This window comes from Arvicanthis niloticus, chromosome 1 (assembly GCF_011762505.2).
Source record: "Arvicanthis niloticus isolate mArvNil1 chromosome 1, mArvNil1.pat.X, whole genome shotgun sequence".
Lineage (NCBI taxonomy): Eukaryota > Metazoa > Chordata > Mammalia > Rodentia > Muridae > Arvicanthis > Arvicanthis niloticus.
Genome location: NC_047658.1, coordinates 164,977,433 through 164,992,829, shown reverse-complemented (window position 1 = coordinate 164,992,829; position 15,397 = coordinate 164,977,433). Strand labels below are relative to the sequence as shown.

Genomic DNA, 15,397 nt, shown 5'->3' with positions numbered 1-15,397 from the left:
TAAGTTTGCAGACTGTTCTATTGCTATAGTTCTAGACTTTTCACACAGAGGTTTGGAGGAATTTTATTTTGTCCTAAGTTACATTTGCTGTCTGACATTCATGTTGCACAGCAGATGAAGTTGTATGTGTGCTCTCTGGTAAGCCATCTTACTGTGCACACCTTACATACAGTTAAGCTACAATTTCAATATAAGATGCCAGTAAGATCTTGACAGTATAACGCTTTGCTGCTCTGAGACTTCTAGTGAAATAGTTCATGCTTTGAACTGTCCACTGTCCTGCTTGGTGTGGTGGTGGAGAAAAATAAATAACAGACAAGTAGAAAATAATACTGCTGTCAATTGTGTCAACATGGGAGAATAGCCAAGTCCTGTTCATAAGCAATTTGATAAAGCATTCAATAGATGTTAATATTTTCTCCTCTCCTTGGACTTCCTCTTGTGAACTGTTTTATTACTGGGGGAAACTAACTGGTCTAAACCAGTCTAATAAAGCTCAGAGTGGGTGAGTCAGGTGGTCAAGAGGTTTGGCTTGCAAATGAGCTTAAGCTCTGATCTTGATTCTTGAACATCCTTGGGGATCCTTGTTCTTCCCGATCCTTGGCTTCTTCATCAGGACAATGTGATAGTCACGGTACCTATTTAGCAGTGTTAACTGCTGGGTTGTACAGTGATTAGTGACAGTTTCCTAGTCAGAGTGGAGAAGTCAGCTGAAAATAAGACATAAAGAAGAAACGCGGTTCATTTCTGACACGGGCATGTCACTTTTAGTATTCTTGTATTTTAAACCAGTAGGAGAACATTTAAAATTGAGGTGTAGAACTGGATTGTTGTATCCACAGCTTGCTTGGGGTAACATCTTGGGTCTTAAAGCTCCTGTGAAGGCGGGAATGGATCATGGCTGTTCTAGGAGCTCCATCTCCTTCAGTGTCTTAAAGAGCCCCACCCACTGCCACTCAAGCTGCATTGAGGAGCCGCATAGGCTGGGTTGGTGCATACATTTTTGTATTTGACTTTCATAGATGTTCATTGAACAAAACAAGCTGAAGAGACAAAGCCACCTTCTACTGCAGAGCACCCTTCCTGACCAGCAGCTTCTGAAAGCTTTAGATGAGAACTCAAGACTTATCCAGCAGCTTGAAGAAGAGAGGATCCAACATCAGCAAAAGGTAACTGATTTTATTCTGCAGCTGTAGACACACACACACACACACACACGTACATACATATGCATGCATACACACGTGTGTATACACCATACGTGCACACACATGTACCCACAGGTACACATACCCACACATTCCACACACACATACCACACACACATGCATGCATACACATTTGTGTACACACCATACATGCATGCACATGTACACACAGGCACATACACCCATAATATGCACATATTACACATACCCAAACCATATTATATGTACTCCCCCCCACATGCATACAATCTGCACAATCACACATTAAAACAAAAGGTGCCACTGCAGCTTTCTAGAGTTTCACATTTTGCCTTGCTTACTTAGTCCTAACCATCTCTGAGAAAACAATAGGTACCAAGTAAATTTCGTGTACTGCTCAGCTAAACGTTATAGACCACCGACATGGAGTCTTTAAAATGAATTTGAAGAAGCAAAGGCAAGAATTATAGCCTTGAAGTCTCTTTGGAAATGGTATGGTTTGCAGAGATGATTAAATACACGTAGGAGAATGTATTGATCTCACAGAGCTTGTTGGGGGTGGGGGGGGCATAGGGCCTTATTCTGAGAAGGAAGGAAAAACCTGTCTACAGCAATTGCTGTCTTACTTTTCTGACTGTGTAGACTCGTGTAGACATCTGTAGGGCTTCTTAGCTCTTTATTCCGTTTCCAGTCAACACAGCCCAGGTCCCTCTGTGCCCTTGTGATAGGGGAGAGGAGAGAGAAGAGGCAGAAGAAAGACTCACAGGAACCACTTCAGAATAATGACATCAATATTTATAGGCCTTCACATCAGAGCAAAGGTTCTAACAAATCTCCAAGTTTTTTTTTTGTTTTTTTTTTAAATCTAGCTTTAATCCAGCAGTGAGGTCAGGCTGGGTCTCTGCTTCCTCAGTGAGAAGTGTTGGCAGATTTCCAGAAAGCCTCTGCTCCCCAAGGCCAAAGATGAAGAAGTTCTTCTTCTGCTCCCACGTGTAGTAATCACCTTTCCAGAAAGAAAGAATGTACGAGTGTGTGTGTGTGTGTACATGCATGTGTACATGTGTGTGTGTACATGCATGTGTACATGTGCGTGCATACATGTGCACGCGTGTTTAGCTTATGTTAAAATCTAACTTTTGGTCTTAAGGAGACAGATTATACTTGTTGTTAACTTGGCTAGTCGATAATACATGCTCAGAGCCCACTAAGTTGAACTGGACTCTAGGGATGAGCTGTTTTCTAAGTTCTTGTCTGGGAAAGAAGCAGAGGTCATTGTGGGTGGAACTATAGCCACCGCCAGCTCTGCAGGAGTTCTTGTGTCCTAATCATTCATCCTGCACACTCTCCACCGTGTGTGGTGTAAAATATCTCCCACCTGAACATAAATTCCCACACAGGTTCAGCACTTGTTTAAATGTTTGTGTTTGCATTCATACAAATAATATCCATTCCTTATAGTAAACAAACTTTCTTTGAAATGTCAAAAGAGTAAAGGAAAATTAAGATTATCTGAGAATCTAAGATATGTACTACTTTTGGGCAGCTCTAAACTTTATATAAATAGATAGTCTTACAACATGTATATGATTGGTATCAGTGGAGTTATGGGATGCATGTCCTTCTTTAACCTTCTTTAATTGGTAATACATCTTCTCACCTAAGTGTGTATTGAACTATATGGTTTTCTATGCCTGTATAGTATTTTCCAATAGTCTGTGAAACCATAATGTTGATGGACATTTAGATTATTCTTAGGTTTTCAAAAGTTTTAGTGAGGCACTTTTTGCTTTTGCCTGAGGCTCATTGATGCTGGTGGCCGGGTAGATTTTGTGCTAGGGATAGAATTCGGGGCCTTGGATGTACTAAGCAAGCCTTTGAACAGCGAGTCACACTGGGACTAGAGGATGTCTCAGCAGGTAAGAGTATTTGCTGCTCTTCCAGAGGACCTGGGTTCAGTTCCTAGCACCTATATAACAGCTCACACCAGTCTGTAACTCCAGTTCCAGGGTATCGGATGTCCTCTTCTGGCCTCCAAGGAAACTGCACTCAAATGGTGCACATATGTAATTTCAGGCAAACACATAAAAAAGATCTTTTTAAAAAGTGCCAGTACTGACCAGAAGGCCTCTCCCTTCTTCCCTGTCTCTTCTCCATGGGTCCCAAGAATCTTTTTAAAACACTATTAAATTTTTTCTGTTGAAAAAGATATAATGCATCTGTTTAAAAATAAGTTTTAGATGTATTTTACTTTTGTCATTCATGTTTTTAAAAATGTCCTTTTAGTTTGTTACTGTAACTGCTCAGGAAAAATAATAGGAAGTGAGATACTGATTTACAGGTACCAGGGTTATCTAGACCCAGAATCTATGTGACTTTAAGGTAGATTAGAATATAGAATCCATATATATTATATGTATATATGTATATGTGTGTGTGTGTATATATATATATATATATATATATATATATATATATATATATATATATATATGAAAACATTCATCATCCTTTCCCTTCCCATTAACAAGGAGAAACATGGCAATCCTATTCAAGCTGTGTAAAACTTACAGGTCAAAGAGTTGGAGGAGCGGCTGGAGAACGAAGCACTTCACAAAGAGATCCATAACCTCAGACAACAGCTGGAGCTTCTGGAAGATGACAAGAGGGAGCTGGAGCAGAAATACCAGAGCTCAGAGGAGAAGGCCCGGAACCTGAAGCATTCAGGTGAAAGCCCCAAGTCAGCTCCTGTGTCTGTTGCTCGTGCCCATGGCAGAGTATGTCTGCAGTTAGTTCTGAAGGCCATAGGGAAAAATAACCCAAATTTGTTTGTTCGATTGTTTGTTTGTTTGTTTGGGTTGCTATGTGTTTGCACTCGTCTGCATGTGGACACTACAGATCAACGTCAGGAACTGTTCACCTTGGTTTTTCTTTTTAAAATATTCATCTTTATTTTAATGTGTATGAGGGTCTGTGGACCATGTGTGTGCCTGGTGCCTATGGAAGCCAGAAGAGGTATAAAATCCCCTGAACTGGAATTATTGGCAGTTCTGGATCACCATGTGTGTCGTGAGAACTGAACCTGGGTCCTCTGCAAGAGCAACAAGTGCTTTTAATTGCCAAGACACCTCTCCAGGCCCAAATCTTGTTTTTGTTTTTTTGTTTTGTTTTGCTTCTTTGTTTTTTGGGTTTTTTTTTTTTTGTTGTTGTTGTTGTTGTTGTTCTTGTCGTCATTTTATTTTTGAAGGTAAGATACCTCTCACTAGCGTCTCGGGCTTCCCAGTAAGCTCGGCTTGCTGATCAGGGAGCTCCATAGATCCTCTCATTTCTACTTTCACAGCACTTGGATTGCAAACATATACCACCATACCCAGCTCTCTTCATAGGCTCTGGGGAGTTGAATGCAGGTACTCATGCTTGCTTGCACAGTGAGTATCACACAGACTGAACAGTCTCCCCAACCTACTGACTTGGATTTGAAACTTCATTTCTAACTATCACAGTTCAACAGAATATCCCATTTAACCAAGCAAGACACAAATTCTGCAGCATTTTCTCTGTCTCTCTCTCTCTCTCTGTCTCTCTCTCTCTCTCTGTCTCTCGTAGAGCCCATGTGAGCTTCCCACAGGAACCAAGGCCCAGTGGTGCCATTGGCATGGAACACCCAAACTGTGAGCTTCTCTGGCCCTTTAGGAAGGAAGGCTTACTAAGCACTTTCTTTGCTCTGTTTGTTTTGAAGTGCTTTTCCCCAAAGAATTAAACTCTCCTCTCTTTCTTTTTAAAAACAATACCCTCATCTTTGGCATTTGTGTCCCCTTCATTTTGGGGGTTTAATTATACATATGAAATATTACTTTCTATGCCATACCTAACAATGAAATGGGCAACAATATATATATTAAATGGAAAAACTTTTTAAAACACCAGGGATTCTGAAATCAAGGGATTTATTCATTAAGTGCTAGAAGGCTCACAGAAATGTATGAGTTGGAATACTACACAGTTATAAGTCTCTGCAAGAAGGTGGGTAATTTATGATGGGTACATTTCTCTTTATAACAGCCTCAATATTCACTCCACATATTTTCCATTAATTTTATAATAGAATTCTGAAATCCATGCAGAAGAACCATGTAGGCTTTTTTATTTCCCCTTTTTGAAACATTCGGTGCTTTTTAAATTCTCATAATAAAAAATGACTTCAATTTACTTTTAAAAAATTCAACCCAAAATTCAGAAAGTTTGTACTCTCTTTAGTAAGTGTCAGAGTAGCCTCCAGGCAAAGCCATCTTTATAGTAAATGGAAGTGGTGTTACAGACAACTGAGGTTCTAGTTTGAACTGATTTAGAATCTGCTGGCAGCCAGGCCTATCAGGGGCACAAGGAGCTACACAGAAGGGGCTAGAACAATGCCTCAGTGTCAAGATCACTTGCTGCTCCTACAGAGGACACTGGTTCAAATCACACCACTCACATGCTGCCTCACAAACACTTCTTCTGACCTCCATGAGCACTGGATACACATGGTGAACATGCAAAGATGCAGGCAAAACACTTGTAGACATAAAATAAAATAAATAGGAAAACAAAAAGAAACACAGAAGAAAAGAGTCTGTGCTTTTTTACTGGGTATGGTGGCATATGGATGTTTTTCCATCTCCAGGGAGGGGGAATGACTCTGGGTTCTCTAAAGGAATAGGACCAACAGAATGAACATGTACATGGGATTTATTAGGAGATTTATTCATCTGGATAACAGGCTGTGGTCCAGATAATGTAACGATGGCTGTTTCTCCACAGAATGACCAAGAATCAATCAGTGGTTCAGTCTGTGAGGTTGGATGTCTCAGCATTCACAGTCTAGTGCCGGAGTTGGGAGGATTCCCACAGAGCTTCTTCAGGCTATGTTAGAAACATGAAGAAGTAGGTTCTAATACCAGTGCTGTGAGCCTCAGCATCAGGTTAGATGAGCTTGCCGATGAGAACAGGGCAAGTAGGAAAAAAAACCAAAGTTCCCTTCTTCCATGGTCTTTTTAAAACTTGGCCTGTTTCCAGAGGATGCAGGCTAGATTTAGGGTGCAGGCTAGATTTAGGGTGTAGGCTAGATTTAGGGTGTGTCTTCCCATGTTAAATAATCAAATAAGCTTGATGTTGACCTTTGGCCTACACACACACACACACACACACACACACACACACACACACACACACAAAATTTGGAGTGAAGAGTGTAACCCCTAGCTCCACATTGTCTGCTTAAGGATCGATGGAAAGCATATAGTGAAGAGCATTATGTGGTACCCATCACCTATTAGGCTTTAATATATATTTCTTTTCTTTTGTGGTGTGGTGCCAGAGTTTAAACCCAGCACTTTGTGCTTGCTAGGCAAGAGGTCTAGAACAGAGCTATACCTACAGCCCTGTGATACAAACTTACATTGAGCCCCTTGAATTTAAGAACAATACTGTGCCCAGCTCTATCCATAGGTCCATTAACATTGTAACAATGTTACATGTTAACAATGCCTGTGTTATCATGGCTTGTAAGAATAAATGACACTTCTTCAAAAGAGCAAAAAGTCTATAAGTTACAGGCATTTGGGAATGTGGATCTAGTTAAAACTCCAGTGTTGGCTGGTTTTTAAGGAAATTAAGTATAGAGGAGAAGAATGCAATTACTAAAAATTGTTACAAATGTCATCTTAGTAGCCCTTGGTCTGCACGCTTTTAAAGTCTAGCATGAATAATTTCTTGTTGTTCAAAGAGTGATCTCTGTTTTTACCTATACCTTTAGCCTATTCAGTTGTTACTCTCCACGCAGTAGCCACTTTGTTTTGTAGTTGCTTTAACAGATGAAGGCTTAGATGTTAGTGAAGGACAAGATGCCACAAAGTTGCAAGTGTGCAGTTTCCTCTGGAAATGTCTAAGTGTACCCCATCTTATATCTGAGAAAAGTTGGGTTTTTCTGTTACTTGCATGAACTATGTGTAGTGAAGAGTATGGAGTCATTTATCTCAGCTTTCTCTGAATATTTGCTCCCTGTACAGTGGATGAACTCCAGAAGCGGGTGAACCAGTCAGAGAATTCGGTGCCTCCCCCACCTCCTCCTCCTCCACCTCTTCCCCCTCCGCCTCCCAATCCAATCCGGTAAGTACCATTGAGGATCTTCTAGCTACTAATTGATGACCTTCCCAACGCCGATGTCATTCCATGTCCTTGACTCTACTAGTCACCATAGTCTGTTTTGTTTTGTTTTTCTTTACTGATACAGACTCATGTTTACCAGGCTGGCCTTGAACTCACTCTATAGCTGAGAGTGACCTAGGATAACCTTGAATCTGAACCTCCTATGTCTGCATCCTAGTATTGGGGATTATAGACATATGCCACCAGGCCCAGCTTCTGCAGTGCAGGGAATCAAACCCAGAGCTTCGAGCATGCCAGGCGGGTGCTCTACCAGCTCAGTTATACCCTCAGCTCCGTCTTCTTCTTTCTGATACCAGCTTAGGTTGTATCTTTAGGGAGACCGTAGAAGGCAGAAAGGAACATTTCCTAAAGACCAATGTTTTTCCTGCTTCTTGTATATCCTTGGTTTTTAAAATCACCTTTCAAACAAATCCTCAGGACCCACATATCCCCTTGTAGGACTTGGATTTGGTGGCAATATTCCAAACTCTAAGAAGTAGATGTTTATCTTTTAACTCAGATACTTGGAATTTCAAAATTCCACCCCTAGCAGTAGGATTTCCTTCACCAGGGAGACCAAGGAATTTTGAGGGTATCCAAACTGTTTTACTTTTTGCCCCTCATAATTTGAATTTAAAGGCTCTAGATTATACATTTTTAAAAAATCATAAGTTAAAACTTAAACCTACTAATTCTTATAAACTAGTGATTAATCTAAAAGTGCTAAATATCTCTTATCCCAATCTTGATAGTTAAGCCTTTAGTAATTCTGAACCTTCCAAAAGAAAAATGACTGTTTAAGATCTTGACGAAGGACTCCTATATGCAAGCAGGAATTCTCTTTTTCTGAAGCCTGGCTGGTATTCATCATTACCTCCGCCTGACATACATTCTGGAGAGACTTTGCCTTCTTGGTGATTCTACCCACCAGCATCCAGAATTAGAGGAGTCAGGCTACTTATCCTGATGACTGCCTACCTCCTCATGAGGTTAGTTAGCTGCCTTCGGATAATTTATTCTTGAACAAATGGCATTTAAACTTCTGCTGGATGTTTTAGCTTTCATTAACTCATGTGATTTGTTTAATCCTTTCACACAGAGAAGCCCTTTATCCCCGATTTGCACCTTAGCTGATCCAGCTGAATAGAATGTGTAGCATGTTCCTCCCACACGACTATGGAAATGGGACTTTGCTTTTGAAAACGAGTCTCATTACTTTGCCTTGCCGAGTTGGGTATGACATAATCTACTTTAAGCCATTGAAGTAGTTGAGGTTAAATAATCTTTACAAGTGATCGAGTCCAAGAGTCAATTGAAAGAATTTCAGGTATTTTAAATTCTCTCACTCCTGGGTAGCTAAACCCGTAGGAGATATTCCAAAGGTGACATTTAAAATGGGAAATGCGTCACTCTGATCTTTCTCTCAGGTCTAGAATTTTGAGCTGATAAGAAAGGTCACTTCTATGAGAAGGGAGAACTATTAAAAAGCAATTACAGTCTTGCTGTCGGCCTTTGATTTTTAGCCTTAGAAATGCCGAGAGCCCCTAGAATTTAAAGTGTAATCAAAATAGAATTTCCTCCATGGAACTCTTTACAGTTATACTGAGAAGTGAATACAAGAATCAAGACTATATATTGCCTCAACCACTGACTCTTTTGTAAGACCCATAAAAGAAAATTTTCATTGAATAATATGAATAACTTTTTAAGATAGATTTAAATAGTATGGGATATAACTTTTCAGAAAAAAATTGTGAAAAATACTTTCTTGTTGAAGTTTTTCTGCATATGTATTGAGCGCTCAAGGGTACTAAACCCACCCATGGTTTCCAACTCTGTTTTTGAGTCATTTCTCTTATCCTGGATATAGATCATGGATAGAGTGACCATGGTGTAGATGGGGAGAGGACTCAGGTCATCTCTTCCTCAGTAGCTTTCTGGCTTCTTAGTCTCCTCCAGCTCCTTTGACCTAGAGGACAGATACATTAGAGGAAAGAGGAAGAAGGTATGGGTGAGTCGTGTTGTGATAAAAGGACTGTAGGTTAGGTCCCGGACAAGCATGTCTCATGGGCAGAGAAGTGGAGGATGGGGTGGGTCTTCCAGCATGAATGAGCCCACAGGATGTATATGTAGACAAAGAAGCATATGAACGTGGGGATACTTCCAAGAAATGGGTTGACTGTTTCATTACGTGTCCACCATACTTACACAAACTAAGATGGCTGTCTACTTACTAGGCAACGTTCTCTTCTGAGACCACTATTATATATGTGGCCTCTCGTTGACCAAGCGGTGACATGTGACTCTATAGATTCATCACAGGGAATGGACTCATGTGATTATAGAGGGTGAACAAGTCCCAAGACCTGTAGGGCAAGTTGGCAAGCTGAGCACCTAGGACATCTGCTAGATGTTCTTCAAGGCTGAGTCCAAAGTCTGAGAACCTGTGGTAGAGTACTACTCTGAAGGTTGGCAGACTTGAGATCCAGGAGGCCGTAGTGTAGTGATCCAGGGTCAAAAGCAGAAAAATACAGTTCCTGTTAGAAGGCAGAAGAGATTCTTTCTCATTGGTGACAAGAGCTGCCAATCTTTGTTCAACTCAGGTTTTCAGTGATTGGGTGAGGCTGACATCTGGGAGGGCAGTGTGCCTCTCTCAGCCTACTGGGTTAACTGGGGGTAGGTGGGTGAGTGAAAGCTTGGATTGTTGGTCTAGTCATTCCACCTAATGATTGGTTCCCACCCTGTGTATTTTCTTTGTAGTGTAAGTTCTCTCTTGATAGTTTGTCATTTTTCAGTGTTGTAGATTCTCCTGTGAGCGCCTCACATCTCCAGCTTCTGCTTCAACATCATGCTAGCATTTTTCTCATGCACTTAGATGATAGACAGTAAAGAACATGTATTCTTACCTCATACATGCAAATATATGCAAACGGTCTGAGCAGCACAGACAAACCCCTGTTTTGCCACCGCGGCGTAGAATAACACTCAGTGTACCCAGATATGAGGTTGTTAAAGAGTGTGATATCAAATGAGACTGAGACTGCTTGCTGGTGAAGACCTCCCAGTCTCCCTTGGCATGGGCTCACAAGTAGACATTGAATCCTCTTGGGGAGTGGGGGGAATAAAAACCAGTATCTTATTTCTTATAACATTGGAGATAAAAATATGATATTATAAACTCAAAATTCTATACAAATTAGGAAGTCTTTGTTAGATTTACTCATGGAATCCCTTGTCTTTTTACTGTTCATAATACATTTTAAAGACACACAGGCTTTTAGATTTTTAATGTGGTCCAGTTTGTCATAATTTAGGTTTTATGTGCACTTTTAAAAACCAAGGCTGGAGAGACAGCAGTGCAAATCTGCTCTGTCCCCAGATGCCTGGCTTACACTATGCAACCTGGATAGTCTACACTCCTGTTTCATAAGCATATGTTTATTGATGGCGTACCCTGTTCTGTTGGGGTTGAGCGTAGGGACCCACAGGCTAGGTGAACACCACCACTGGGTCATATTCCCTGTCCCACACCCATATTTTGTTTTGAACACACACTAATTTTTCATACTTCTTTGTATCTGGAAAGTACTTCATAGGGAACCAGTGTTTCTTGGATAACTAGTTCTGTCATCTGAAAATTTTTTTCATCCATTTCCTTTTATAAACCCGTGTTCACGAATGTTGGCATCCAGTCCTTTTCCTCTAGAGATCATACTAGTTTTATACAGGACATGTAAGACATTTTCCTTGTCTATAAACTAATAAAGACCGTAATATTGACCAAAGTAGAAAGCAGCTGATTAAATTCTAGTGGAGAACTCATGCATATATAGAAGAGCTGGTTTCCACCGAGTGTCTGGACTATCCATTTTGCCAGTTGAACAATAATGCAGCAGCCACTAATTTCTTTGGAATCTTTTTCTTCTTCCCAAAGGTCCCTCATGTCTATGATCCGGAAGCGATCCCACCCCAGTGGCAATAGTGCTAAGAAAGAGAAGACAACTCAGCCAGAGACAGGTAAGCTTCACAACTATTCACTTTCCCTCAGGCAGATGATGGTGGGCAGCTTCAACTATTCAGTTTCCCTCAGGCAGATGATGGTGGGCAGCTGGTCAACAATTGCCGTGTTTGCTAAGCTCTTTGAATAGATTGTTGGACTTGTGAGAAACAACCACCAGAAGGATGGGCATTGACTTCTGTCCTAGTCAGGGTTTTACTGCTATGAACAGACACCATAGCCAAGGAAAGTCTTATAAGGACAACATTTAATTGGGACTGGCTTACAGGTTCAGAGTCCATTATCATCAAGGCAGAAACATGGCAGCATCCAGGCAGACCTGGTGCAGGAGGAGCTGAGAGTTCTACATCTTCATCTGAAGGATGCTAGCAGAATACTGGCTTCCAGGCAGCTAGGATGAGGGTCTTAGAGCCCACACCCACAGTGACACACCTACACCTACTCCAGCAAGGTCACACCTACTCCAACAGGGCTGAACATACACAAACCATCACACCTTCCTGCGGCTTATTGTCTAGAGTAGATCAAGGAGAGTGTATTTAGAACTATGCTTTCTCTAGGAATGGTCATTTGGGACATGATGGAGAGAAGTATCCCAAAGGAGATTTAGAGAAAGATTTCTTATCAGTGTCAAGGGGGTTGGGATCTTACCAAGTATCTTATCAGCTGTACACTACTACAGTGTCACATGCTCAAGGCACATTCTAGTGTAATTCGAGGGGGTGTAAACAAGTGACCACCCACATAAATGTGATAGCATTTAATGCAATGTTTGGAGCATACTATGGAAAGAAGCAGGTGTCTCAGAGAATCTGTGATGGTGGACTGCTGGCATCATGAGGCAGCATTCAAGTTGATTTGGAGCGTCAGTGATGTGGGTATTTGGGGTGAAAGATGCCCAAAGAGCATGGTGGTTTGTTCAAAGGTTCGAATCAGGGAAGGAGCTTCGTGCATCAGAAAACCTAAAGTCTGTTCTGCTTTGACTCAGGAGCCAGGGAAGAGGGCTGAGATGTGGGTGGGAGGCAGGTTCTCAAAGCAGTGGTCAAGATGCTGGTGTTTCTCCTCAGAATAGAAGTTTGAAGTGGGAATGCAGTGAGATTCATTCTCTGTAACTGTCATTCTGCCTAAAGTTTGGAAAAAGCAAAGAATGGAGAAGGGAAAGCTAGGCGAGCAGGTGAGCAGGTAGGCAAGTGGGCATGGCAGGCAGAGACAGGCAGGCAGACAGGCAGACATGGCAGAGGAATGTCAATGCCTTAGACTAGGAGACTCAGACCAGGTTAGTGCTGTCCAGGCGATTGCTTAGATTCAGGAACTAATTATCTAGTGATCTAGCTAGGGAGGTGGGTCTAGAGGAGCAAGTGAGGAGAGGGTCTTGGAGACACTAGTAACTGGTTCAGAGTCCATGCACAGAGCTTACAAGGTAGCAGCCATGAGAGCACTCCCTGGAACCGGGTTAGATCTTGATCTGTCGTGCCTCACAATGTTGAACTCAAATTAGAACCAACAAGGTTGCTCAGCACCTGTTACAAAGCTCTCCTGAACTTGCCAGTTGCAAATCCAGATCTGTATGAGATTCTTTTTGACCCCTTCTGCTTGCTTTCTCCCATCTAGCCATTGGCATGGCATTAGCAGTGTGGCTTTCTGAGGTCTTGCTAGGTGTCCTAATTGTGTCCCTCGAGGTCTTAGAACATGTCTGTGCTTAGCATGGTGTCATTCTGGAACCCAAAGTCTGCACTGTGCTCACCAACAGCCCTCTGATTTTGCTCCCTCCTTGTTCCTCATATGCCTCTGGCTGGATCACTAACTCCACCCTGGTAAACACTGGCTCCTGTGTGGCCATATACTATGGCTTCTGCAACTAGAGTTCAGCAAGATGCTGCTGGGATTCCAAATCCTCCATCCTTTGTCCCAGACTCCTCCTCTGCCTCCACCTACTTATTAATATTCATAACACAAGTGGCTCATTAGCATGTTCTTGTTTGATTTCTGTTGTTGTGCTAAAAAGCAAACAAATGCTGGCCAAATGTAATATAGTGGGAGGGACATGTTTATTAACGGTGTGATCTGTTACTGAGGGCAGGAACTTAAGTGGGAGCTTTCCATGGGGGAAAGCCCTTTGCTGGCTCATAGGTTTATACTTAATTAGCCATATTCTCCCACTGTGTAGCTAGCTCTCCTGGCCTGGAACTCACAGAGATCTACTTGCCTCTGCCTCCCAAGTGCTGAGATTAAAAGTGTGTGCCACCACTTTGGCTTAAGTAGATTTTATATACAACTTGGACCACCTGCCCAGGGAATGGTTCCAGCTACAGTGGACTGGGCTGGATCAATGAATAATCCTGCATCAATTAATAATCTAGACAACCTACCACAGGTTAATCTGATCAGGATTATCAGTCGAGACTCCCTTCTCAGGCAGTACTAGGTTGTATCAAGTTGGCAATTAAAGCTATTAGCACTTCACGGTCAATTGCTGAAGGATATCATGATTGGCTTACTCCCAGCTCCTGAGTCAGTCTGCTCTCTGAGTAAGATGTGTAAGTGTGCGTGAGTGTAGCATGCATGGTGGTGATGTCTGCACATGCGTGGATGCAGAGGTGCAGGCCTATGTTTGTGCAGAGGCCAGAGGAGAACATCAGGTGTCCTGGTATATCACCCCTTACACTGTTGAGACGGCATCTCTTATTGAACCTGGAGTTAGACTGGCACACAGCAAGCCCCTTTGATCCTCCTTTTTCTGTCCAACACAGTGCTGGGGTCACAGACATCCTGAGCCATACACAGTTTTTTATACATGAATTTTAGGGATTTGAACTCAGTTCCTCATGCATTCTTACCTACTGAGCTATCTCTGTAACCCTGTAACTCCCATTTGGGAGAGGTAATCCAGTAGCCAAGAAATTTCCTTAAATTTATAATTCATAGATCAATTTTAAGCTGACTCAAACATAATGCACCCTTTTGGTAGTTTTTAACATCACGATGATATACGATAGCTCGGTTTTTTAAGGCCTTCTCAAAAAAAAAAAAAAAAAAAAAACTTCATTTCTTCTTGATAACAACCAGAGATTTTTTTGAGTAGCAACACAATGGTTTCTTCCATGGGTCTCTCTCTCTCTCTCTCTCTCTCTCTCTCTCTCTCTCTCTCTCTCTCTCTCTTCTCTTAAGATCTAACTTACTTTCCAAGTGGGTCTAAAAATGTAAGCCCCAATTAATTATACATAGCATTCTGATCCAAGACTGACCTTGAAGCCTTAACTCAAAGAACCTTTGGTTTTGTTTTGTTGGTTTTTTTTCCTTCCGCCAGTGGCAGTTCGGTAACATTAGACTTGTTGTCTTCATTAGCCTCTTTCTCTAATCTCCAGCATCCCGGATATTTCCATTGTCCCGCTGATTACATGCTTTTGTGAGACAATTACCAACTGTGCGATTGCAGAAGGAATTACAAAACATACCACGAGCGCTCCATAGGTGATTCCTGCCGGTTTATTAGAACCGCTTAATAGTTCAGAAGTTCATATAGATTGCTTTTTTGCCATTTCAAAAACAGGTCGGTGAGAGGAAGAAAGCCTGTGTAGCTAGCTTAGCGCTGCCCTTGTGTTGCGCCTGAGTAGGGAATCTGATAAGAGTGATTTCTTTTCCTTAAGACCAATTAAGCCTTTATATTTGGGAAGAAAGGCTGAGAAATTAAAGCCTGGTTTATAATCTGTGCACAATACAGATAGTGGCACTTCTCTGAATTATCACTATGATTCTGGCAAGCAAATATAAGGAACTACTTTAAATTCCTGCTGGTAGATGCTGTCGCAGATTTGAATGGTGTGGCCCGTAATTCTCCATCTGTCTGCCTTAATTAGTTTCTGTATAGTGTATTTAATTGGGTTGCAGTCACTCCTTCCAGAGTGCTAATCTGTTTGTAGGCGGTGTTCCCTTCGCCATGGAGCTCTTCCTAGTCTCACTCAAAATGGCAGCCTTTCTGAAAAACAAAACAAAACCAAGAGGGGGAAAA

General features: G+C 41.7%; 1 protein-coding gene across 3 annotated transcripts in view; it reads left to right on the top strand.

Annotated features, from left to right (window-relative positions):
• Shtn1 (shootin 1) overlaps positions 1-15,397 on the top strand; it is a 99,715-nt gene that overhangs the window by 51,437 nt on the left and 32,881 nt on the right. For all 3 annotated transcript variants that reach the window (XM_034485539.2, XM_034485531.2, XM_076925934.1), the window contains 4 exons: positions 1,023-1,169; positions 3,758-3,911; positions 7,232-7,331; positions 11,305-11,387. In XM_034485539.2, coding sequence (XP_034341430.1) covers positions 1,023-1,169; positions 3,758-3,911; positions 7,232-7,331; positions 11,305-11,387 — 484 coding nt within the window. The remainder of the gene's footprint in view (positions 1-1,022; positions 1,170-3,757; positions 3,912-7,231; positions 7,332-11,304; positions 11,388-15,397) is intronic.